The sequence below is a fragment of the Pleurodeles waltl genome, chromosome 1_2 (genome assembly GCF_031143425.1).
Source record: "Pleurodeles waltl isolate 20211129_DDA chromosome 1_2, aPleWal1.hap1.20221129, whole genome shotgun sequence".
NCBI lineage: Eukaryota > Metazoa > Chordata > Amphibia > Caudata > Salamandridae > Pleurodeles > Pleurodeles waltl.
In genome coordinates, this window is record NC_090437.1 from 1162481768 (window position 1) to 1162505895 (window position 24128).

Genomic DNA, 24128 nt, shown 5'->3' on the forward strand with positions numbered 1-24128 from the left:
GCTCTGAAGCACTGGGGTACCACCAGCACACGGCCTGCCCCAGGCTTAGAAACCTTAGGCTCGCTATATAGAAGGCCATCCTCCAAATAAATCAGATGTAAACCAGACTCGTTGCCAGAGGCCTGGTCTGCAGCCTGCTGTCGCAAACCCTCCAGAGTAGGGCATGCCTTCTGTGCCTCACAGAATGTTTCCCTAGTGGATCCCCCGTCCTGCTGCCACTGAGTCAGCTCAGGGATCTTCCCCAGTTCAGCCACCTGTTCTCCTGTAGACTCAAGGGCATAACCCTCCTTGACCGTGGGAACTTCTGGGGAGGGTTTACCACACTCCTTGCCCTTCCTCCTTCTGGCAGGCACCTGGAAAGCCACTCTTTCAGGCTCCAGGATCTCCTGGTCACCCTGACGGGCTGCCATTGACCAAGTGGACACACAGACCCACTCAGGCAAACCCAACATCTCCAAGTGAGACTTGTGTTCCACCTCCTTCCAATGGGAATCCTCCAGGTCATTGCCGAGCAGACAATCTACAGGCATGGTTGGACTCACAGCTACCCTCAAGGAACCTGAGACCCCCCCCCACTCAAAGGGAACCTGTGCCACTTTATACAGGCACTCGGAGGTGTCTACCGCAACTACTTGGTGAAGTGCATGGGGAACTACCTGCTCTCCAGACACCAGGTGACTTCTCACAGTAGTCACACTGGCTCCTGTGTCTCCCAGAGCCTCTACCCTCTGTACATTGATCGTCACCCACTGCCTATACTTTTTAGTGTTCTCAGGCACAAGGGTCCCCTGGACCATCTCACTGTCCCCTAGTGAGACAAGGGTTATCTTAGCTGGCTCCCACCCACCTGGAACCAACTCCTTCTCAAGAGCTACACTGGCCAAACCCTGTCACTGAGCACCAGTGGGTGCCTGTGTCCCCTTGAGACATTTGGGAACTCTTCTCATGTGACCCACCTGATCACATGCAAAACACTTGTGGGGACCCCACTCCGCAGCTTTCCCTGTAGAGACCCATGGTTTCTTTTCAACTGGGGGCTGGGAATCCTTACCCTGGGAACTAGGTTGGGGCCCTTTAGAGAATTCCCCTTGTTTATTCTTACCCCCCACTTCTTCTGATGGGGACCCTGCCCACCCTTGGCATGGTCTCCCCCATACCTCCTCTGGACCCTGGTGCTCTCCCAGCAGTCCACTTCCTGAGCAAGCTTTCTGGGATTAATCAGCTTGCTGTCAATTAGGTGCTGGCGCAGCTGTGGAAAACAAAGACTGTACAAGTGCTCTCAAGCAATTAAGTTGTAAAGCCCCTCATAAGTTGTTACCTTACTGCCCTTCACCCACCCTTCCAGTGACCTGCAAAAAGTGTCTACACACTCCAACCAAGTTTAGGAATCCTTCTTCTTATAGGAACTAAACTTTTCCTTGTATTGCTTAGGAGTGAGATCATATCTTATGAGCAGGGCGTCCTTCATAATAGAATAGGTGAGTCCTTGAGGATCCCCCAAGGATGTCAGAGTGTCCTTCCCCTCTACCTCAAAGTGCTTCCACAGCCCCCCCCTCCCAATGTGCTTCAGGGGCCATGTTCATGTGGAGAGCTGATTCATACCCCTTAAGCCACAGATATATGTCATTCTTCCTCTTGTAAACCTTTACTAAGTCCTTTGCAATGTGTACCCTCCTCTCAGGCTGCACAGAGGTGCTGCTGCCACCATCTCTGCTAGACTGGCTCCTCTGATCCAGCTCCCTTAAACTGAGCTCATGAGCCAGCAGCACCTTTTTCTTCTCTATGGCCAACCTTCTCTCTTCCATCTCCATTTTAAGTTTCCCTGACTCCAACCGGTGAGCCCTCTCTGCCTGTCTGCCCTGTAACTCTTCAGGAGTCAGACCCTTGAATGACACACTGCTACCTGCCCTGGAGACCCTGTCCCCAGGCAGAACAGGTACCTCCACTCCCACAATATGAACACTCTGCACCTCCTCACGCTCATCCTCCTCCTCTGTGTGTCCCCAGCCTCCTTGGCTGCCACCCAGGCCCTCAATGCCTTTTGCAGCTCCTCCTTCCTGGTGGACTTCCTGAATGGGCAGGCAAAATCCTTACAAAACTGCTTCAGTTGAGCCACTGTGTACTCTTCCAGTTTCGCCAACTCCAAAACAGCCTTTGTAGACACAGCTGGTACATCCCTAGATTGAGACATGTTGGCAAGGTTCCCTCAAAGATGCAAAGTTCCAAAAAGAACAGAGTTCACAAGAAAATTTTTTTAGATCACAAAAATGGAAGCAGAAAAAGTCCAAAAACAGAAAAAGCAAAAAAAAGTAGTATGTGGTCACATAATGGGCTGCACTGAAAACAGTAGTGTACACTTAGGGGGACATTATGACCCTGGCGGTCACGGTGGAGGTCGGACCGCTGCGGTGGTGGCGGTCCGACCACCACATCATGACTGTGGCGGAGCCACCACGGTCCAACTGCTGACATTGCGAGGCTGCCGCCAGCCTGCAGCCTGGTGGCCCGGAGGTTGTAATCCACCAGTACAACGCTGCAAGCAGCGCTGCCCTGTGCATTATGAGTCCCCATCCGCCAGCCTTTCCATGGCAGTTTACACCACAATGGAAAGGCTGGTGGAATGGGGTACTCAAGGGAGGGGGTCTGGGGGCCCCTGCACTGCCCATACACTTGGAATGGGCAGTGCAGGGGCCCATGCACAGCTCCGCTTTGCATTCCACTCTCCGAATTACGAGCAGTGGGATGTGTGATGGGTGCTGCACCCGCTGCACCACCACATTGCCGCCGCCTCCATTAGGAGCCAGCTGCAATGTTAAGGCCCTGTTCCCCGCTGGGCAGGCGGGTGGAAACACTGTTTCTGCCTGCCGGCCCAGTGGGGAACTCAAATTAGGGTTGGCAGGGTTCAGGCCACCCTTGTAGCCTGATGGCGGGATATAGCCTGATGGCAATGGAGATACACACTTAGATAACCCCTGCTCACCCCTCTATTAGCTTGGCACAAGCAGTCAGGCTTATCTCAAAGGCAATGTGTAAAGTATTTGTTCCAACCCACACAGTAATACAGTGAAAACACTACAAAATGGACATATAGGTAACATTTATCTAAATCAAACAAGACCAAAACTACAAAAATCCAACATGCACAACCCAAGATATTAATTTTCAAAAGAATAAGAGTCTTACTCCATAGGAAACAATAGAAATGTTGATTTTATACAAAGTACCTGGTTTACGTCAAAAATAAAGCCGCACAGGCAAGTGTGTGTTGAAAAAGTCAGTGATCCGTTGATTCCTTACTCTCAAATGAGGCTGTGCGTCATTACATCTCCAGTCGTGTCGGCGCTGGGTCATTTTCCTCCCCTGCAAGAGAGTGACGCGTTGATTTCCGTACAGGGCACCTCAGATCCAAGCATGTTCCCAATGACTTTGACACCCAGCGATGATGAGAAATCGGCCGCATGGTGTTGGAAAACCACATGGGGTTTGCATCATTATCAGCAACTGCAAGTGGGTGTTGAGTCATTCCTTCAGCTGCAATGCATCAATCTCCCAGCCGCCATGTAAGTGGAGCGTCGATTTTATCGGCGAAGCATGTGGCATGTCGTTTTTCAGCCATGTTGCAGGGTTGCATCAAACTTTTCTCCATACGGTGTCCTGTCCGTGGATTTCAGTCCTTGTTCTACCACCTTCACCTCTCAAGGGCCCAGGGACTGGATAGGGCATCACTTGGCAGGGCAGGAGTATTAGCAGAGAGTCAAGTTGCTGGCAGAGGAAGTCTTTGATGGCCATGAGACTTCAAAACAGGAGGGAAACTTAATTCAAGCCCTTGGAGATTCTTCACAAGCAGGAATATACCACGAAGTACAGTCTTTGTCCTCTTTCAGGCATTAGCAGCAACTGCAGGCCAACCCAGCAAAGCACAGTCACAGGCAAAGGGCAGTACTCCTTCTCTTCAGCTCTTCTCCTTGGCAGAGGTTCCTCTTGGTTCCAGAAGTGATCTAAAGTCTGGGGCTTTAGGTCCAATACTTATACCCCTTTCTGCCTTTGAAGTTGCCCAACTTCAAAGAAAAGTTTCTGTTGTTTACAGGATCCTGCCTTGGCCAGGCCCAAGACACACACCAGGGGGTTGGAGACTGCATTGTGTGAGGGCAGCACAGCCCATTCAGGTGTAAGTGACCACTCCTCCTTTCACTCTAGCCCAGATGGCTCATCAGGATATGCAGGCTACACCCCAGCTCCCTTTGTGTCATTGTCTAGAGAAGATTCACAAACAGCCCAACTGTCAGTTTCACCCAGACAGGGAATCCATACACAGGCAGTCACAGAATGCTTTAAGCACAAAAATACCTTCTTTCTAAAAGTGGCATTTTCAAACTAACAATCTAAAAACCGACATCAATAACAGATGTATTTTTAAAGTGTGAGTTCAGAGACCCCAAACTTCATATTTCTATCTGCTCTCGAAGGGAAACTACACTATAAGAATATTTGAAGGAAGCTCCCATGTTAACCTAAGAGATAGATAGGCCTTGCAGCAGTGAAAACCCAATTTGGCAGAATTTCACTTAGGACATGTAAAAACACACAAAGAACATGTCCTACTTTAACATACACTGCACCCTGCCCATGGGGCTACCAATGGCCTACCTTAGGGATGCCTTACATGTACAAAAGGGCAGGTTTGGGCCTGGCAAGTGGGTACACTTACCAGGTTGAATTGGCAGTTTAAAACTAAACACACAGACATTACAGTGGCAGGTCTGAGCCATGTTTACAGGGCTACTTATGTGGGTGGCACAATCAGTGCTTCAGGCCCACTAGTAGCATTTGATTCACAGGGCCTAGGTAACTCTAGTGCACTTTACTAGGGACTTACTAGTAAATCAAATATGCCAATTATGGAAAAGCAAATTACACTTACAATTTCACATAGGAAGCACTTGCCCTTTAGCACTGGTCAGCAGTGGTAAAGTGCCCAGAGTAACAAAAACAGCAAAAACAGAGTCCAGCACACAGCAACAACCTGGGAAGTAGAGGCAAAAAGTTAGAGAAGACCACACCAAAGATGCCAGGTTTAACGGGTCCATACCCTTGAATTCTTGTGTGTTCAGCAGAGTTTAGAGTAGGGATAGAATGATGGTCATGGATTTAAAAGAGGTAGTATTTTTTTTTGTTGTAAGTAATGATCTTGTGTGACTATTAGTTGGGTTACCTGGGTAAAAAAAGGGGGGTGACATTTGAGAAGGATTTTTAGGATTGGGATGTGACCCTGAGTAATTATTAGTGGCTGAGATTAATTCAAGCATTCTATCCATTGCTTATTGTATACTTTAGTGTCCCCAATAACAATAGGCATTTTTTTCTGCAAAATCATCCACAAATTGCAGTAGCAGGTTTTCTGCTAGTTGTTAATGTGCTTTGGAAAATACTCGTTAAAGCCTCTCTCTCTTCTGGGAGGTGCACGTTAGACCATTTTGCAAATTACATCAGCAAAATCTGACGTTCTGACTAATGTTACTCCCCATTGGGCTTGCAAGCACCTTTATATAATTCACGCAAGATTCAATAGATTCTTCACCCAATGTTGCTAAACAGATAAACTTACAAATGCTTCGTTTGCCTCTATATTTTTCAAACTTTGGCAGAGAGCCCTCAGCCTCCAACAAAATGCTATGTTATTAACATGATGTGCCCACAGATATACCATTTACAACAGTATTTGCCTCAAATTCATCCTGTTTATGCTCAGCGAGCACTATGCCCTACAGAACACTATAGAGCATATTTATACTTGGTTTTCACCATTTTAGCATCTTTTTTTAAGCTAAAATGATGAAAACTTAACTCCATATTAATATTTTTACACTAGACTTGTCTAGCGTCAAAATATAGGAGTTAGCGGCATGTGCTGGATGTGGCAAACTACCCTGCACTAATTAGATGCAAGGTAGGTGTTCCCGTCCAGGATATGACGCTAACCCCCTACCGCCATGTTTATACTGCGGTGCAGAAATTACACGCATGGAGTTGGTGGACCCAAATTATAATGCCAAGCCTGATAAGCATTATTTAACGCCTAGGTCAGACCAGGTGTTAGGGTATCTGTGGACCCATTTCCATGGAATGGGCCCACAGATACCCACCTCAAGCCCCAGGCACACCCCGACCCACACCAGAGGGACGCCATAGGATGGGGACACCATCCTGGGTAAGTATAGGTGAGTCTCATTAATTTTTTTTTTTCTGTGCCATTGGGGGCCCCTTACATGCGCCCCCCTACCTGGCACTGGGTATTATGGCCATGCCCAGGGGACACTGGTCCCCTGGGCTGGCCATTGCTGTGGTGGGCATAACTCCTGTCTTTACTAAGACAGGACGCATGTTTGGTTGGTAGTGCGTCAGAAAATGGCGCTAGGTTGGTCAGCGTTTATTGCCGCTAACTAGACTAGCGTCATTTCTGGCCCACTAGTGTGTTTTCCTCTCCCGTCATCCTCCCACACCCTCCCTTCCCCCAGGCTAGCAACTTTTTGGTAGATGCTAGCCCGTCCTTTGCGACACCGTTCGCCATTCCATAAATATGGCACCCGGCTGGGGCTATGTATGGTGCTAGCAGGCGCTATGGACTTTCTCACAAAACTGCGTTAGCACAGTTTTGCAGCAAAATCCATAAATATGCCCCTCGGTCTTTTTATAAAGTTTGCCTCACATCTCTGTCATGTATGCTGGCCAATAGTACAGATTGTCCTGAGTTGACATGACCAATGCCGCAAGGGAGCAGCCAGTAAGATGGCTCAGCTAAGTAAAGTCTGAACTGCAGACATCTACTTCCATTCTGAAGAACACATAGCATTGTACAAATTAACAGAATATCACGAAGTAAAAGGCATTTGTCAAAGTGTTATAGTGCGTTAAGCTGCATGCATGCATCAGCCGATTACTGCATTCTACAAATACATGCCAAAAAATGTGAGGGAAACGTTTAGGGATTATTCATAAAATCAGTCATTAAGGTCATCAAGCTCAGCAGAGTAATGCAATCACATCAAGATAGTGTAAGTTACCACCTAGAGAGTCACCACATATGTCTTCAGATTCAGAGCTTCCTGTAGAGAGGGAGGCTGTACTGGCACTGATTCACCCATATGCCATAGGATTTTTATTTGTAATTGCACGGTCTAGGACCAGGACCAAGTTGCATGGCAAATATAACATTAAATACACAGTGAATTGTGTGTTTTCTATAAAGAAACGTGTCTTACTCTAATTCAAAGTGTTGCGCCATTTAAATCATTTTACAGAGCAAGTACTTTCGCCTTAAAACTTGCAGATGCGTACTTTAAAAAGGATCATGTGAAGAATATACATGAAATTAAAGCTTCATAATAAAATTATCAATTTTAATATCACTTACCACAGTGAGACTAAATTATTCTAGATGAATGATAAACATATAAAGACAGCCAAATTTAGAACATTTTCACAGGATGGAGGTAAGCACAGGTCCACATTGCATCTTGGGTAAATCCACAAAACGTGCTGGCCCCATAATATACAAGGCAGATTTATGCATGTTGCTGCGACCAGACGTGGTGTTTATCAACCAACGATTGAATATCTAGGGATCGAACACACACTCTATGTGGAATACCCATTAGCTCTCTGTGTACCACGTGGTGCAAGGATGGTGGCCCGCTGAACAGATGTGGGAGAGATGAGCTTTTTGCCTGTCGCTAGGGAGAATACTGGACCATGGAACAGAATACATTTCGCATTTGCACAAGTCCCCTGTTACCTTTACCATCCTCGCATGGCAAGGGTCTTTTTCGACCCATTTAGCATAAACCCGGTAGATCAGCTAGAGCATTGTGTTTGTTTTCGCCAATGTAGTTTCATAACCAATACAAACTAAAATACGCATGTTCTATGCCCTCGTAAGGAGTTTCTTCTCCCAAAAAGTCTTGTCCAAAGCTTGCGTTCTTACCTTACTTCTTGTTAGTATACGCTGGTATATATAGTCTGGGAAAGGTTTGCGGGGGATGAAGCGACCCATGCCCTGGTTCACATGTAGGTTTCCATCTTCAAACACAATTTTTCCTTGGCTGACAACGACCAGTGGGGCCCCACGGCACTCCATCCCTTCAAATATATTATATTCCACAGCCTGCAAACCAATAACAGCGATAATGAGTACCACCCACTTTCATTCAGAAGCAAGAAGTCAATTCTCTGGGGTAAAAACATAGGGTCAGATTTACAAGAAAGTGGTGCATCAGTATTGATGCGTGACTTTTCTTGCATCGCCATATTTTTTATATGGCGCACCATGGCAGTTATTAGAACAATAGCGTCAAAATGTTTGATGTTATTGTAGCGCTTTGTACACTAGCTTCAAAAATGTTGACTCTAGTGTAGCAAAGTGCAAGAAGACACGCTGATTTCGAAGAGTGCGTCATTTTAATGCCTGCTCAGAGCAGGCGTTTAATATTATGCCTAAAATTTAGCAGTAAAATCTTGTCGATTTCACTGCACCATTTTTGCAGGCCTCCTTGCATACATTATGCCTGACGCAGGCATAATGTGGTGCAAGGGGTCGCAAAGTGGTGCAATGCATGCATTGCACCACTTTGTCAATAAGGCGCAGCGAAAATTGCCTCCTTGAGCCACACTTGCGTAAAAAGAAGGACGCTTATGTGGCACAAGGAGTTGCTATTGCCTTATAAACTTGGCCCATAGTTTTGTAATATGCTACACAACAGTTATACTCAAAAAAACATTCTTGCCTAATGCACCATTTGTCCAATTTGCAAAACGTTCCAGGAAAACTATGCAAGAGTTTCACCTTTGTGTAGAATAATCAAGAGGGAGAAAAATTATATGATCCAAAAAAATCCAATTGCCATTAATTTTAACTATTTGTTAAAACAACACAGTTACAACGGTTTTGCATTAAGAGCTTCCTCCAGTGACGGCTTTGTTGGGTTTGTGTCAATCCATTCCATAGTTTTTAAACAAATTGGAAAGGGAAACCAACAATATTATATGAATATCTTCATGTAGGGTCCACGAACACTGCACGTTTTAAAGGTCAAATTTCTGAAGATGTTGTTTGTTTATATGATCTCTCTCTATGTCCCTGAACGTCGGATTTATTCCAAATAAACTGGAACCACTGCTAAACTATCCCAGAGTCTCAAAAGCGTCATAGTTGGGCACTATTAACAGGTTTTTTCTTTATCGCTCAACTGTTTGAAAACAATACAAGGCGCTATGCCTTGTCCACCGGGTGGAGTGGGGGGGGGGGGGTTTTATTTTGTTTCCTCAATCGCCCTCCTGCCCCCTTCACCACCATGTTTCCACCTTTAATTTTGGCATGATTCCTGGACAGCTGCTCTCCGAGGGAGGGTTTAACCATACCAGTCCTACTTCAAACAGGTGACAGCAGCGCTGGTTTATTCGCAGGCCAAGGCAGGCCAAGGATGATAGCCGGCAGCTGCCATGATGTCCAAGCAGCAACCCCCTACTGAGTGTTGCTTTTGGCTGTCTGCAGCAGGGGTTGGCTGCAGGTCCTGGCCTGCGCTTAGGCCACGCGCTTAAACCACGGTGCAGTTGTTCCTCACTGTGCACAATACAGGCCCTGGTCACTCCAAAAAAACAAAACAAAAACTCCGCTTGTCCTATAAAGGAGCCATCAAACCACGATTACGTGCAAAGAAAAATAACCAGTAATAAGATCACATGCTGAAACTTTACAGTGCGTTGGTTTCTATTTCTGCACTTTTATCATGCCTTTAAAATAGTGCATAGAGTTCAAGTTGCCATATGTACGGTTTAAGCTTTTGTCTAAAAAACTACAAATACCTGAATAAAAAGAAACAGGCCTGTTTTCTAGGCACAGAACTATAGGGCATATTTACATGAAAGTGACGCATTGGTCCCGATGTGCCACCTTTCTTGCGTCGCCCCTGCCCCACCTAAAGACAACATGGTTGCGCCGTATTTACAATATAGCACCCCATGGCCGTCATTAGGACAATAGCGTCAACATTTTTGACGCTATTGTGAGGCTTTGCTGCACTGGTGCCAAACATTTTGACGCTAGTGCAGCAAAGTACAGGGAGTCCCATTGATTAAAATGTGTGTGTCATTTTAATGCTCGCTTTAAGCAGGCATAAAAAATGATGGAAAAAATCGCACAGTGAAATGTACATTTCACTGCACAAATTTTCTTCGGGCCTACCTCTGTCGGAACACCCCCCCTTGCATACATTATGCCTGGAGCAGGCATGATGTGGCGCAATTGTTTACAAATTGGCGAAATGCAAGCGTTGCACCACTTTGTAAATAGGTGCGGGAGGAAGGGTTCCTTAATGCTGCCTTAGCGTAAAAAAAATTTCGCTAGAGTGGCGCAAGTTGGCGCTAGAGGCTTGTAAATACGCTCCTAAGTGAGCTGTCAATACATACCTAGTCACTGACCAAGATGGAATATTTTTCTGTTTCCTAGACAAACTCTTGAGTAAGAACACAGCATCATAACCATACAATCTTCCAGCATTGTTTTTTAAAATACGTCTGAATAATGCTATATTTTACAAATCATTTCATTTCTATAGACTGTAAATGACAGGTGCTATTAGTGTCCAGTTTAGTGGTAATCAGTGTATGAACTTTGTGCAACAATGAAGAAATCAAAGATGTAATCCATCTTCTCCTCAGCTGCACCATGCATGAAAATTTCAGGAAACTCACATTGGGCCCTGTCCAGGGGGACGAATGCAACTTGGAAAGCTGTACGATGCACCATAGTGAAAGAACGCGTGCGTGGTGTCTACCATAGTTCAGTACAAAAAAAACTTTCCAGGTTTGAATCCGCGCTTTAAAGCACATATGCAAAGTGGAAAGGTTCAGGGAAAATAAAACTTTTTTTTTAGCTTTATGCTTGTCTCGCAGAGTGATCATTTTTGGGCTAAAAGCCTTGTTTAGTACATAGGGCTTAACTCAAAGAACGTGGGTGGGTGCATGACAATGTCCATTTATCATCACCCTCGGAACAAAAAGTGGCTCTTACGTTAGGGTTATTTCCCAGTGCACATTTAGGTGTGCTTTGGGCATAGCGTATTCATTTTTGCACTGTTAGCATCACTTTTTGTGCCCATCGCTGCTGCAACGCATTGGTAAATCTGGCCCTCGTTCTCTACTTAGTCATAAGGCGTTACTATGAGACACTGTTTGTGTCATACCAATAGTTGACAGAAGGTGGCGATTCTGCCTCAGGGAAGGGGAATTTAATACGTTATTATGCTATTGTGATATCCACCCGCAGAAAATCTATTTGTGGACTAAGATAAGGATACTAACATTGCTTCTGTGTATTACTTAGTTGGTTTCGGATACAAGCAGGAATATCCCACACCATCCTTTCCTCTAAGAAATGTTTTTCTGCTTAAAACAAAACAGTGTTATCTCCATAATGCTTCTTTTGGCAAGAGCCTGGCGGCCTCCCGGGATCACTTGAGGCCCCCCAGTTTGAAGACCCATGCTCTAATGTGTTTTGCTGCCTCACCTAATATATTCAAGGTGCACCTGGTTAGCATACGCACGGGTTATGTCTTGGCATTGAGCTTCGACTTTAAAAGAATGAACAGTTATTCTTCTACAATATTCTGAAATACTGCTTAGGTACTCGTGAAGAACACAAAACTGATTAAAAATACACATATTTGGTTTAGTATCCTAAGCAGGTTTAGGGGAAAGGTTTTTTTTTTTTTTTTTTTTTTTTTTTTTTTAGAATTTCTTTGTGGCATTATGAGCAACTCAACAGCCCGATGGGGAAATATCAATGCAAATCACTGCTTATGTCACAATAAACACAGTGCTCGCTGGGATATACTACAATGTACAGGTTGATTTAATAGAAAATAGATTATTTGATGGTGGCATTTAACATTTGCCGTCAAAATAGGTAACATATATTAGAAACGCTTTCTGTAACTAATTAGTATTTTTGACACATAAGGACGTTTTCTAAGCATCCACAATATATCGTCAGCATTTCACATCAGTGAGCCAGTAATGTTAATTGCTATTAGTACTGTATTATATGACATCATTTGTATAGTGCATATTAACGCTGTGTGGGATGGTGAAGCTCTTACCTACAGGGGTAGCACGCTACACTATGTAGGGCGTATGATTGGAAATAGAGCCGGCTTTAGAGCTGGTGGCGCCCAGTTCAACAATCTTTTTTGGCACCTCCTTCCCCACCCATGACCTCCTCACTACAACCACCCAGCAGAAGTGCCCCCTCATCTCTCCATAGCCCCTCCCTCATATATATTTTGTTTGCTTTAAAGTGCTGGTAAAGGATGGCTTTACTAATCCACTCAATTAGCCACATAAAAGGCAGATTTTTCTTTGCAGCAGACACATTAACCCTCTGTGCTACTTTATGGTGAGTCAAAACAGCCACTAGACAAAATTCCAATGTCTCTCTATTAAGAGAATAATCATAAGATTTATCTTGACATTTTTATTGCTGCCTGAATCCTGGAACAAGGAACTCTACAACAAGTGCTTTTAAATCTTACATTATTGCTAAACACAGCACCCCACCCCCTGAGGTCAGTGCACCCCCTCCAGGCCAGGCCTGATTGGAAATATGTTGTCTTTGTTTTGATCCTATGTAGAAAATGTCATCATGATGATCACCAAAATGTGGTTATTGTGCTACAAGATGCACCGCTTAGCTGTGTGATGGATGAAGAAGGGTGAGAGAGAGTTGCACAGTTTATGAGTTTCAGTAAGCTACCAGCTTTGAAGAGCTCTGCAAGTTCCCTTATGGTATTTCTTATGCTCATGATCCACTAAGCTGGTTATCACACCGGGTTGCCAATTCTAAGATATTTTGTGTAACGTTTATGGCTCTGTGCTGGGACAGTTGGAGGGAGAAATAGTGGAGAGATCTACTGGGAAGGACTTTTGTTAACATCTCATATCTGAGTCTCATGATGAGTTTTAAAAAGAGGTGGTAGTATGTAGCCTGCGGGTACCTGCAGTGGTAGATTGAATTACAGTTTTCCATTTGTCAGTGTCATGTGAGTGGTTTCTATACCATACCTTTTAAGCTGGCGATGGGTAGATTTATTGCTGAGTCATAGACATGTGCCAAAGTAGTCTTAACTTATGTAAGTGTAATGGTATCAAGCCATATTGTGGAAATGTATGCATCCTGGTTGAACTACAATTGTCTGCCCAGCTGCTGAGTGTTATACTACTAGTATTGATGTGGGCTAGGTTGGTTATATATTGTTTTGCACTGTAATTGCAGGACTGACCGCCCCTGATGAGGCGTTTAAGCACATTACTTTGGGCAGGCCACTGCTCCCGAAACTAAAGTTAGTGTGTTTTATGACACTGTCTGTTACTGTCATCCAATCACTGTCTATGTATCAGCAGCAGTCTATAAACTAAACTGCCACTTCACAGAAACATAGCTTGGGAGCCCACATTGCATTTTTCTAATTATCTCTGGGAAGGAATGCCAGCTGTGTCCTGGGCAGCCTGTATAGATGAGTAGCGCAATTGTGTCCGGGAGGTGATTTGTTTTGCAGGGAAAGGTTAGAGGAGTACACAATCGTCCTCCTTGCTCTTCACCCATGAAATAAATTAATTTTGTTTCTTGGATGGATCCAGGCTGCTGATTCCTGGCGGCTGCATCGGCATAGCTGCCAAGAACCACCTCCCCCCATGAATTACAGTGTTTGACCTGGAACCCCTGGAGTGGTTTCCGATGTCTTTTTGCCTCTGCTTCCTGTATTTTTGACTGTGTGCCAAACTGCTGGTTTTGGTACTCTGGGCACTTTACCACTAATAACCAGTGCCAAAGTGCAAGTGCTCTCTGTGTAAATTGTATTGGTAACTGTCTTTTCGATGATTGGCATATTTGATTTACTAGTAATTCCCTAGCAGAGTGCACTAGAGGTGCCTAGGTCCTGTAAATCAAATCAATACTACTAGTCAAATACTACTAGTGGACCTGCAGCACTAATTGTGCCACCTACATAAGTATCCCTGTAAACATGGCTCAGACCTGCCATTGTAGTGTCTGTTCGGGCAGTTTTAAACTACAAATTCCACCTGGCCAGTGTGCCCCCTTTCATTTTTGTACATGTAAGTCACCCCCTAAGGTAGGCCCTAGGTAGCCACATGGACAGGGTGCCATGTATGTTAAAGGTAGGACATGTACTGATGTGGTTTACATGTCCTGATAGTGAAATACTGCCAGTGAAACTCTGATAGGTTGACATGGGGACTGCCTTTAAATATCTTTTAAGTGTAGTTTCTCATTGGGAACAAATAGAGATATGGAGTTTGTAGACTCTGAACTCACAATTTTAAAATACATCTTTTGGTAAAGTTGGTTTTTAGATTGTCAGTTTGAAAATGCCACTTTTAGAAAGTGGTCATTTTCTTGCTTAACCATTCTGTGCCACTGCCTGCTTGTGGAATTCATGTCTGGATCAAACTGACAGTTGGGCTGTGTAGGAAGTTGGCTCTGTATGTGCTATTTCAAAGTAAGGAATAGCATGCACAGAGTCCAAGGGTTCCCCTTAGAGGTAAAATAGTGGTAAAAATAGATAATACTAATGCTCTATTTTGTGGTAGTGTGGTCGAGCAGTAGGCTTATCCAAGGAGTAGTGTTAAGCATTTGTTGTACATACACATAGACAATAAATGAGGTACGCACACTCAGAGACAAATCCAGCCAATAGGTTTTTGTATAGAAAAAATATCTTTTCTTAGTTTATTTTAAGAACCACAGGTTCAAATTCTACATGTAATATCTCATTCGAAAGGTATTGCAGGTAAGTACTTTAGGAACTTTAAATCATAAAAATTGCATGTATACTTTTCAAGTTATTGACAAATAGCTGTTTTAAAAGTGGACACAGTGCAATTTTCACAGTTCCTAGGGGAGGTAAGTTTTTGTTAGTTTTACCAGGTAAGTAAGACACTTACAGGGTTCAGTTCTTGGTCCAAGGTAGCCCACCGTTGGGGGTTCAGAGCAACCCCAAAGTCACCACACCAGCAGCTCAGGGCCGGTCAGGTGCAGAGTTCAAAGTGGTGCCCAAAACACATAGGCTAGAATGGAGAGAAGGGGGTGCCCCGGTTCCGGTCTGCTTGCAGGTAAGTACCCGCGTCTTCGGAGGGCAGACCAGGGGGGTTTTGTAGGGCACCGGGGGGGACACAAGCCCACACAGAAATTGCACCCTCAGCAGCACGGGGGCGGCCGGGTGCAGTGTAGAAACAAGCGTCGGGTTCGCAATGTTAGTCTATGAGAGATCTCGGGATCTCTTCAGCGCTGCAGGCAGGCAAGGGGGGGGTTCCTCGGGGAAACCTCCACTTGGACAAGGGAGAGGGACTCCTGGGGGTCACTTCTCCAGTGAAAGTCCGGTCCTTCAGGTCCTGGGGGCTGCGGGTGCAGGGTCTCTCCCAGGTGTCGGGACTTAGGATTCAAAGAGTCGCGGTCAGGGGAAGCCTCGGGATTCCCTCTGCAGGCGGCGCTGTGGGGGCTCAGGGGGGACAGGTTTTGGTACTCACAGTATCAGAGTAGTCCTGGGGTCCCTCCTGAGGTGTTGGATCTCCACCAGCCGAGTCGGGGTCGCCGGGTGCAGTGTTGCAAGTCTCACGCTTCTTGCGGGGAGCTTGCAGGGTTCTTTCAAAGCTGCTGGAAACAAAGTTGCAGCCTTTCTTGGAGCAGGTCCGCTGTCCTCGGGAGTTTCTTGTCTTTTCGAAGCAGGGGCAGTCCTCAGAGGATGTCGAGGTCGCTGGTCCCTTTGGAAGGCGTCGCTGGAGCAGGATCTTTGGAAGGCAGGAGACAGGCCGGTGAGTTTCTGGAGCCAAGGCAGTTGTCGTCTTCTGGTCTTCCTCTGCAGGGGTTTTCAGCTAGGCAGTCCTTCTTCTTGTAGTTGCAGGAATCTAATTTTCTAGGGTTCAGGGTAGCCCTTAAATACTAAATTTAAGGGCGTGTTTAGGTCTGGGGGGTTAGTAGCCAATGGCTACTAGCCCTGAGGGTGGGTACACCCTCTTTGTGCCTCCTCCCAAGGGGAGGGGGTCACAATCCTAACCCTATTGGGGGAATCCTCCATCTGCAAGATGGAGGATTTCTAAAAGTTAGAGTCACCTCAGCTCAGGACACCTTAGGGGCTGTCCTGACTGGCCAGTGACTCCTCCTTGTTGCTTTCTTTGTTCCCTCCAGCCTTGCCGCCAAAAGTGGGGGCCGTGGCCGGAGGGGGCGGGCAACTCCACTAAGCTGGAGTGCCCTGCTGGGCTGTGACAAAGGGGGGAGCCTTTGAGGCTCACCGCCAGGTGTCACAGTTCCTGCCTGGGGGAGGTGTTAGCATCTCCACCCAGTGCAGGCTTTGTTACTGGCCTCAGGGTGACAAAGGCACTCTCCCCATGGGGCCAGCAACATGTCTCTAGTGTGGCAGGCTGCTGGAACCAGTCAGCCTACACAGATAGTTGGTTAAGTTTCAGGGGGCACCTCTGAGGTGCCCTCTGTGGTGTATTTTACAATAAAATGTACACTGGCATCAGTGTGCATTTATTGTGCTGAGAAGTTTGATACCAAACTTCCCAGTTTTCAGTGTAGCCATTATGGTGCTGTGGAGTTCGTGTTTGACAGACTCCCAGACCATATACTCTTATGGCTACCCTGCACTTACAATGTCTAAGGTTTTGTTTAGACACTGTAGGGGTACCATGCTCATGCACTGGTACCCTCACCTATGGTATAGTGCACCCTGCCTTAGGGCTGTAAGGCCTGCTAGAGGGGTGTCTTACCTATACTGCATAGGCAGTGAGAGGCTGGCATGGCACCCTGAGGGGAGTGCCATGTCGACTTACTCATTTTATTCTCACTAGCACACACAGGCTTGTAAGCAGTGTGTCTGTGCTGAGTGAGGGGTCTCTAGGGTGGCATAAGACATGCTGCAGCCCTTAGAGACCTTCCTTGGCATCAGGGCCCTTGGTAGTAGAAGTACCAGTTACAAGAGACTTATCTGAATGCCAGGGTGTGCCAATTGTGGATACAATGGTACATTTTAGGTGAAGGAACACTGGTGCTGGGGCCTGGTTAGCAGGGTCCCAGCACTCTTCTCAGTCAAGTCAGCATCAGTATCAGGCAAAAAGTGGGGGGTAACTGCAACAGGGAGCCATTTCTTTACAGGCTGTTTGTGAATTCCCTCTAGACAGTGATACAAAGGAAGCTGGGGAGTGTCCTGCATATCCCGATGAGTCTCCTGGGCTACAGTGGGGAAGGAGGAGCTGACACCTGCACCTGAAAGGGCTGTGCCTGTCCTCACACGATGCGGTCTCCGACCCCCTGATGTGTGACTGGGGCCAGGCCTGGGCAAGACAGGACCTTGTCAACACAGCGACTTTCCTTTGAAGTCTGCCTACTTCAAAGGCAGAAATGGGTATAAGTAGTGGACGCCAAACTCTAGACTTTTAGATTACTTTTGGATCAAGCTGAACCTCTGCCAAGGAGAAGAGCTTAAGAGCTGTGAGGAGAAGTACTGTCTCTATGCTGTGTGTGCTTTGCTGGGTTGGCCTGCAGTTGCTGCTTCTGCGCAAGAGAAGACAAAGACTGGACTTTGCTGTGTGTCCTACTTGTGAAGTTTCTCCAAGGTCTTGGACTGAGCTTGCCTTCTGTTAAGAAGTCTCGCGGACAACAAAGACTTCACCAAGCAGCCTCTGGGTTCACTTACTGTGGACCCTAACTCGCCAGGTGGTTCCTAGTCCAGTTTCTGGGCCCTTGGGAGTGAAAGCTGGTTGAAATTGAAAACCAAGAAAAAAACAAGTGCACCAATGCCTTACAACGCCTGGACTGATGCCACTGCCTGACCCTGCGACGCTGCCTGCAATCAATGCTGTGGTCCCCGCTGGAGTGTGATGACCTCGACTGACATCAGAGGTTTGACGCTGCTGCAGCCCCGCTGACGTCCTCTGACTTAGTGAGTCCAGAGTGCGTGTCAACGACATCAATGGCACCCAACTCCATCGCAGCACCTGCAGCCCTGTGTGGTGACCACGACCCTATGAGCTCGCCCCACTGCGTCTTGACCCGCTGGACATCAACCCTGCCTGAGAACAAGGAACCGACAATTCGCACCGACGCTTCACTCCACTGCTCCGCAGCACCGGAACCCATGCCACACCGGTTCCAGCGACGTCTTACTTCCCTGACTCTTTGACCCGACTTGTCTCCTCACTTTCACAAGATACTGTACCTGGAGGTCCATGCTACTCTATGACCCGCGCCATTGGCGTCGGATTATTGGAAACAACTCGTTCACGATGCAGTGAAAAAACACCAAATTGAAGCATTTGTGTTTCTAAGCGCTATATTGAAATTTAACCTTTGAAAATTCATAACTTTGCTTGTGTATGTTGGATTTTTGTCGTTCTGGTCTTGTTTTACTCGGATAAATATTGGCTATTGTTCTAATCTGGTGTTGAGTGCGTTTGTGGTGTTTTCACTGTATTAGTGTGTTGAATTGTTCAAATACTTTACACATATCCTTTAAGATAAGCCTGACAGGTTGTGCCAAGCTACTAAGTGGGTGATCAAGGGTTATCCTAGGGGTGTATCTCCATTACCCTGACTAAAGTGAGGGGCCCTGCTTGAACAGAGTGCAAACTGACTGCCTACCAGAGACCCCTGTTTCTAACATACACCTTTGGCAAGTCTTGCCTTTATAGCCTGCAACAGGTAGCATCCTGGGGCATGAAGGTTTGTTTAAACTTAGAAAATCTCAACATTAAAGGCCAATTGGCTTAAAAGGTGGGACCAGCAGATGATGCCACTCATAACAAGGAACTACTTTTCAGCTGTACATTGTATTCTAAGAAGTAGGGGGTGCAAGAGGCTGGCCTTCTATGTAGTGTGCAAAGCTAGGCACGCAGTGCAGGGGGTCGAGGCAACTACACGTTGGCTTATAGAGGTAAAAACTAGACCAGCTAATGCTCCAAATTTTCTGGTAGCTTGGTCGAGCAGTTAGGGCAATCTAGGAGAAGTGCAAAGCATTTGTTGTACTCACAGTATCAATAAATCAAGGCACACACTCAAAAGAATAACTCAAAACCAATTTACAAAAATGCTTCCGATTTCTGTAACATTTTTAAGAACAAGTTCATCAAAATTGGTCAAGTATTTTTTAAGTTATGAATTTTTAAAGTTTTAATGAAGTTGGTCTTTTTGTGCGTAATTACACACCGTAGGAATCAATGAAGAAATACTTAGGTCACTACCACTACTATGTCACTTTGAGGGTCACTTGCAGGTCTGGAGGGGCAATATGGTGGGAGGTCCAGGTGGTTACTGAAGTCCCTTGACTGGGGCATCCTCCTGGTCCTTTTTCAGTCTGGAATGGACTGTCCTTCTGGGTGTCCAATTTTAAGGTGACCAGTACCTGGGGGCTATTGCACTGTCTGGCCACTGGAGGTTACAGTGCCTCCAAACTTTGCACACTGAAAGGGTTTGTCCGCATGGTACAAAAGGGTATAGTTTTGCTTGGCTGCAGTGTCTGGTTCCATGGTCAGCAGCAAGTCAGTGGAGTGGCCTTCCCTGGGTCTTTGGTTCTTTGGGGTTCCAGAGTGATGTCTTCATTCTGGAGGGAGATCTTTGGCAATTTTTGAAGAGTGGTGGTTTTCTGGGGGTTTGCAAGGTCCAGCTGACATCCAAGCGACCCCTCAGCACCGACTGCCAAGTCCTGGGTGCAGCAGGCACGGTTTAGCACCTTTTCGTGGCGCAGCAGGACTTCAGTTCTCAAGCCTTGGGTCTTTATTGCTGGTCTCCTTTTGTCTTTAGAATCTGATTTCTAGGTCTAGGGATGCCCACTAAATACTGCATTTTATGGGCTTTTTAGAGGGGAACCTAGTAGTGACCAATGGGTCATCTACCTTAGGGTGGCTACACCCACTAAGTGACCACATTCTGTGGGCAGAGACGACTTCCCAACACCTGAATAGTTGTTTTCCTTCCATGCAAGATGTAGGAAAATTAAATGGAGAGGTCACCTCGCATGCAACACCTTAGGGGTGGTGCAAGCCAGGACTGACCACTCCTCCTGTCCTTTGTCTGGTCTCCCGCCTTTGCTCCAGTCAAAAATGAGGGTTTGCAACAGGGGCGGCCATCTGTGGCTAGCAGCAGGCCTGAGGGTCGAGTTTCAAGGGCGGTAAGCCTTTTGAAGCTAGCTAGGAGGGCACTGCACATTCCTGAGGGGGGGTGTTAGCACCTCCACCCAGGAAGGGCTTTGTTCTAAATCCCAGAGAGCAGGATCTCTTACCCCGGGGATTAAGACTCTTGTCTGGTGGTGGCAGGCTATTTGTGACCGCACATCAAGCATACCAGGGTAGTTAGCTTTTGCAGGGGGCACCTGTAAGGTGATCCCTGGGTACATTTTACAATAAATCCAGGACAGGTACCAGTTTGGATTTATCATTCTGAGTTGTTTGATACCAAACAACGCCGGGTTCAGGGTAGCCATCATGTAGCTGGGAAACTCGTACTGACCAGTGTCCATCACATGCATTAAAATGGCTGCCCTGTTCACTTACTATATCCCAGGCTTGGCAAGGACACAGTAGGAGCATATTGCTCATACACCTATGCCCACACATACCATATAGAGCACACTACCTTAGGGCTGGAAGGCCTACCAGAGGTTGACTTATCTATAGGGCATGCAGTGTATGGTGAACATGGCACACAGGCTCTGTGCCATGTTGAGTTTGTCTTTTGGGTTTGCAATAAGGCACTTGGCCTGTACTGGAAGTGCTGGGTGCACCTGAATGCATGGCCCTAGAGGGTGGCACAATTAGTGCTGCTGCCCTCAGGGGCCTACCCTTAGTACCCCATGCCCTAGATACCTGAGTACCATTTACATGGGACTTATAGTGGCAGCTAAGGGTGACTCCAATTATGCCAATGCAACACAACAGTTTTGGTTAGCAGGGGCCCTGGCCACTAACAACTTTGAGGCTACATCATTTACCAAGCAAAAACTGAGGAGCTCAACATGTCAAACACAGGGGGCAAGCAGTCCCTGTATTACATGCAATGGGATGCTCTCTCACTGAGTATTGTAAGGGGTGTGGCAGTCACCCTGGGGTTCCGTGACCAATAAATGGACTCCCCCTGAGGCCTTGTGCCACTTTGATGGTCACGGAACTTCTCTGTGACTTGCAGTATCCTTCTGGTGTAGAGAGGATGGTACTTTATTCAATTTATTATGGCATCAGACTCTCATGACCTCAGCACAAAGAAGGTACTACCAACAAACCTAGGCCCGTGTTTATACTTTTTTAGTGCCGCATTTGCGCCGCTTTTTGGGGCAAAAGCGGCGCAAACTTACAAAATACCATTGTATTTTGTAAATTTGCGCCGCTTTTGCGTCAAAAAGAGGCACAAATGCGGCACTAAAAAAGTATAAATATGGGCCCTAGTATCATAAATGTCATGAGATGAGTTATGTGGTTAGTTATCTGAACAGACGGACTCACATTCCTGGCACAAAACATGCAAAACTACCCATTTAATGTGGATGTTATAGCATAAGAAAACTACTGCAGCCAAATTTTGCTCTTAAAGGAAAAGGCTATTTTACAAAGAATTTTCCAAAATTGAGTTGATTTTCTTCTGTAAGGTTTACATTGTAGGCTTTTTTATTCTGTTAAAAATATCCACTGCCTGCTAATGCTGGATGATTACAATTTTGCACCTCTTGAGTATTCCAATTTCACATGTGTGACCCCTTTTCTCCATTTCATTTAGCTGCACTAACTCATTTGGCTACATTTCAATTAGTCACTATCTGGAATAATGCTTAACAGATTTCACATTGTTCAAGGTGTGTTCCATTTAAGAAATATATGCTCTCAAAATAATAAATATTATTGCTAAAACAAGCTCTGTTAGATGTTCATTGATATGTCAACCACTATGTAAACAAACGTAAATAACAAATTCCATCCTACTGATTTGTGGCTCTTGGCTGAGATGCTCTTTGTCCGATCTGGATCCCAGATGACCACGTCTGCATCGGAGCCAACTGCGATCCGGCCTTTCCTTGGGTACAGGTTGAAGATTTTGGCTGCATTGCTGCTGGTGACAGCAACAAACTGATTCTCATCCATCTTGCCCGTAGCCTAAAGTATGCAGAACCCAAAGTATTGAAACACATTTTAAAACTGCGGTCAATAAAAGCTAAAATAAAAAAAAATTAGAAAATTAAAAACATTAAATAATTATTTTTATATTCTGTGTTTAGAAAGTTGAAAGTAAAATAAATTGGTAAAATATTTCAAAAGTGATAAGGATGCATGCTAAATTGGTGCTACCTGGAAATTGGTCAGAGCACTGCAAGTGTAATAATAAAAAGAAAATCTGGCAGGAGAGCTGTGCATTGAAGCATGCTGCAGAAATGTGAGATGGATGGAAGAGAACCGTGGAGAAGTAAGGGTATAACAAGGTGAATATATCCCACATTTAAAAAATGAAGATAAATAAGAGGGAACAGAAACACTAATAAAAAGTATTCTATGAAAGTTATATATAATTCTGATTTCTTTGTTTTAACTATATATTTTTATTTTTTACTCTAAAAGTATTAGCACACTCATGGTCAAAGAGAGGAATGGAACAGACAAAGCCAGGGCATTTTATTTGCAAATGTTTATTGTACCATAATGACACTCAAATTTCTTGTTATTCTAAATTTGCAGCATTTTTGTATGCTTCTGCATAACCTTAGGCATGATTTTTGCTCACTGCAGACTGGTTCAACTAGAAAAATCAAGTAAATCCCTCACTGATAGACATTTCCTCCTCAAATGAGACATTTCTTACATGAATCAGTTGCCTGTCTGTGTCTCAAGTACCTTTACTGTAAAAACTGTCCGTCACCTAACAAAGTTACACATGCTAAAATCAAAAGCGTTTTACCCAACTTGCATATATTACTTCACATCAGTTGAAAGGACAAAAGTATATATTTTGCAGATGCTACATATGAACCAATGGGCTGTATGTTCGCATATAGACTTCGACTTGAGACAGTTAAACCATAATTATCTGTAAAATGATGTGCTTGCCTGCCATCAGTGGAGTTCTTGACTCTAATTGAGAAAGGGACAATGCAGTGGGTGACAGGCAATACCACAGAAATTCCCCAATAAATGGATCATTGAACAATCATTACCTGATTTCACTATGGTCGTTTTTTGCAATATGGGCTAACAAAATTCTTTCCCAGATTAAAAATATACCACGTTTAAAGTATAGGACTCCCCATCCTTTCGTAGTTCTTATTCAATCATATTTCTTAGTTGCATCAGAGATATGGCAATTAATACTTCAGGTAATGGACGTCTTACAAAGCTCCTCTTTTGCTCCATCATAATGCTTAATATATATCTCTCTGTATAGATGTCACCAATTATATTCAAATCTGTTCAACTTACATAAGAAACACAGAGAGAGCTTCTATTTTAGAATCTGAAAAGTGTTAAAATATACAACAGGAAACACACATAGAGTGTTTCAAACATCACACAATATCAGTGCATGACAACGCCCCTAAATGTGTGTAAAATCTGTGGAGAATATTGTGTTGGAGACTGGAAATGGAAAGCCATGTAGACCACCAAAGATCTGTGTGGCAATTCATGCTGCTGGAGGCTAGTCCTTGCAATCAGGGTGTTGGTGCCAGCATAATATCAAATAAACTATCTATGATGTATGCTTTAATAACTGCAGATGACTTATGCTTTGGTTCCAAAGGTATCTGTTAATAGTTACTGACAACCTGAGCACCTCTCTGGAGTGCATGTACTGATTTAACATCCCACAGCCAACCATATCTCTTTGTGAATCGGGACCATTACATTTTACGTAGACTGGCATTAAGGGCAGGATAAAATGAAATGGAATGATGAAGTGAGTCAATAAAAGTTACGAAAGGCAACACTTTTAAATACTACTTCAAAGTTCATGTTCATAAGGCCACTAGAAGCCCCTTCTAAGTGTAAAATCCTGCACTGCATATATTAGGAACCAAAATGTATACTGT

The 24128-nt window shown here is 45.1% G+C and overlaps 1 protein-coding gene across 2 annotated transcripts in view; it reads right to left on the reverse strand.

Annotated features, from left to right (window-relative positions):
- The window catches only part of CRMP1 (collapsin response mediator protein 1), a 219117-nt gene that overhangs the window by 19514 nt on the left and 175475 nt on the right, over positions 1-24128 (reverse strand). For both annotated transcript variants that reach the window (XM_069203025.1, XM_069203034.1), the window contains exons 11-12: positions 22036-22206; positions 7982-8161 (exon numbers count right to left, since the gene is read on the reverse strand). In XM_069203025.1, the coding sequence (XP_069059126.1) occupies positions 7982-8161; positions 22036-22206 (351 nt within the window). The remainder of the gene's footprint in view (positions 1-7981; positions 8162-22035; positions 22207-24128) is intronic.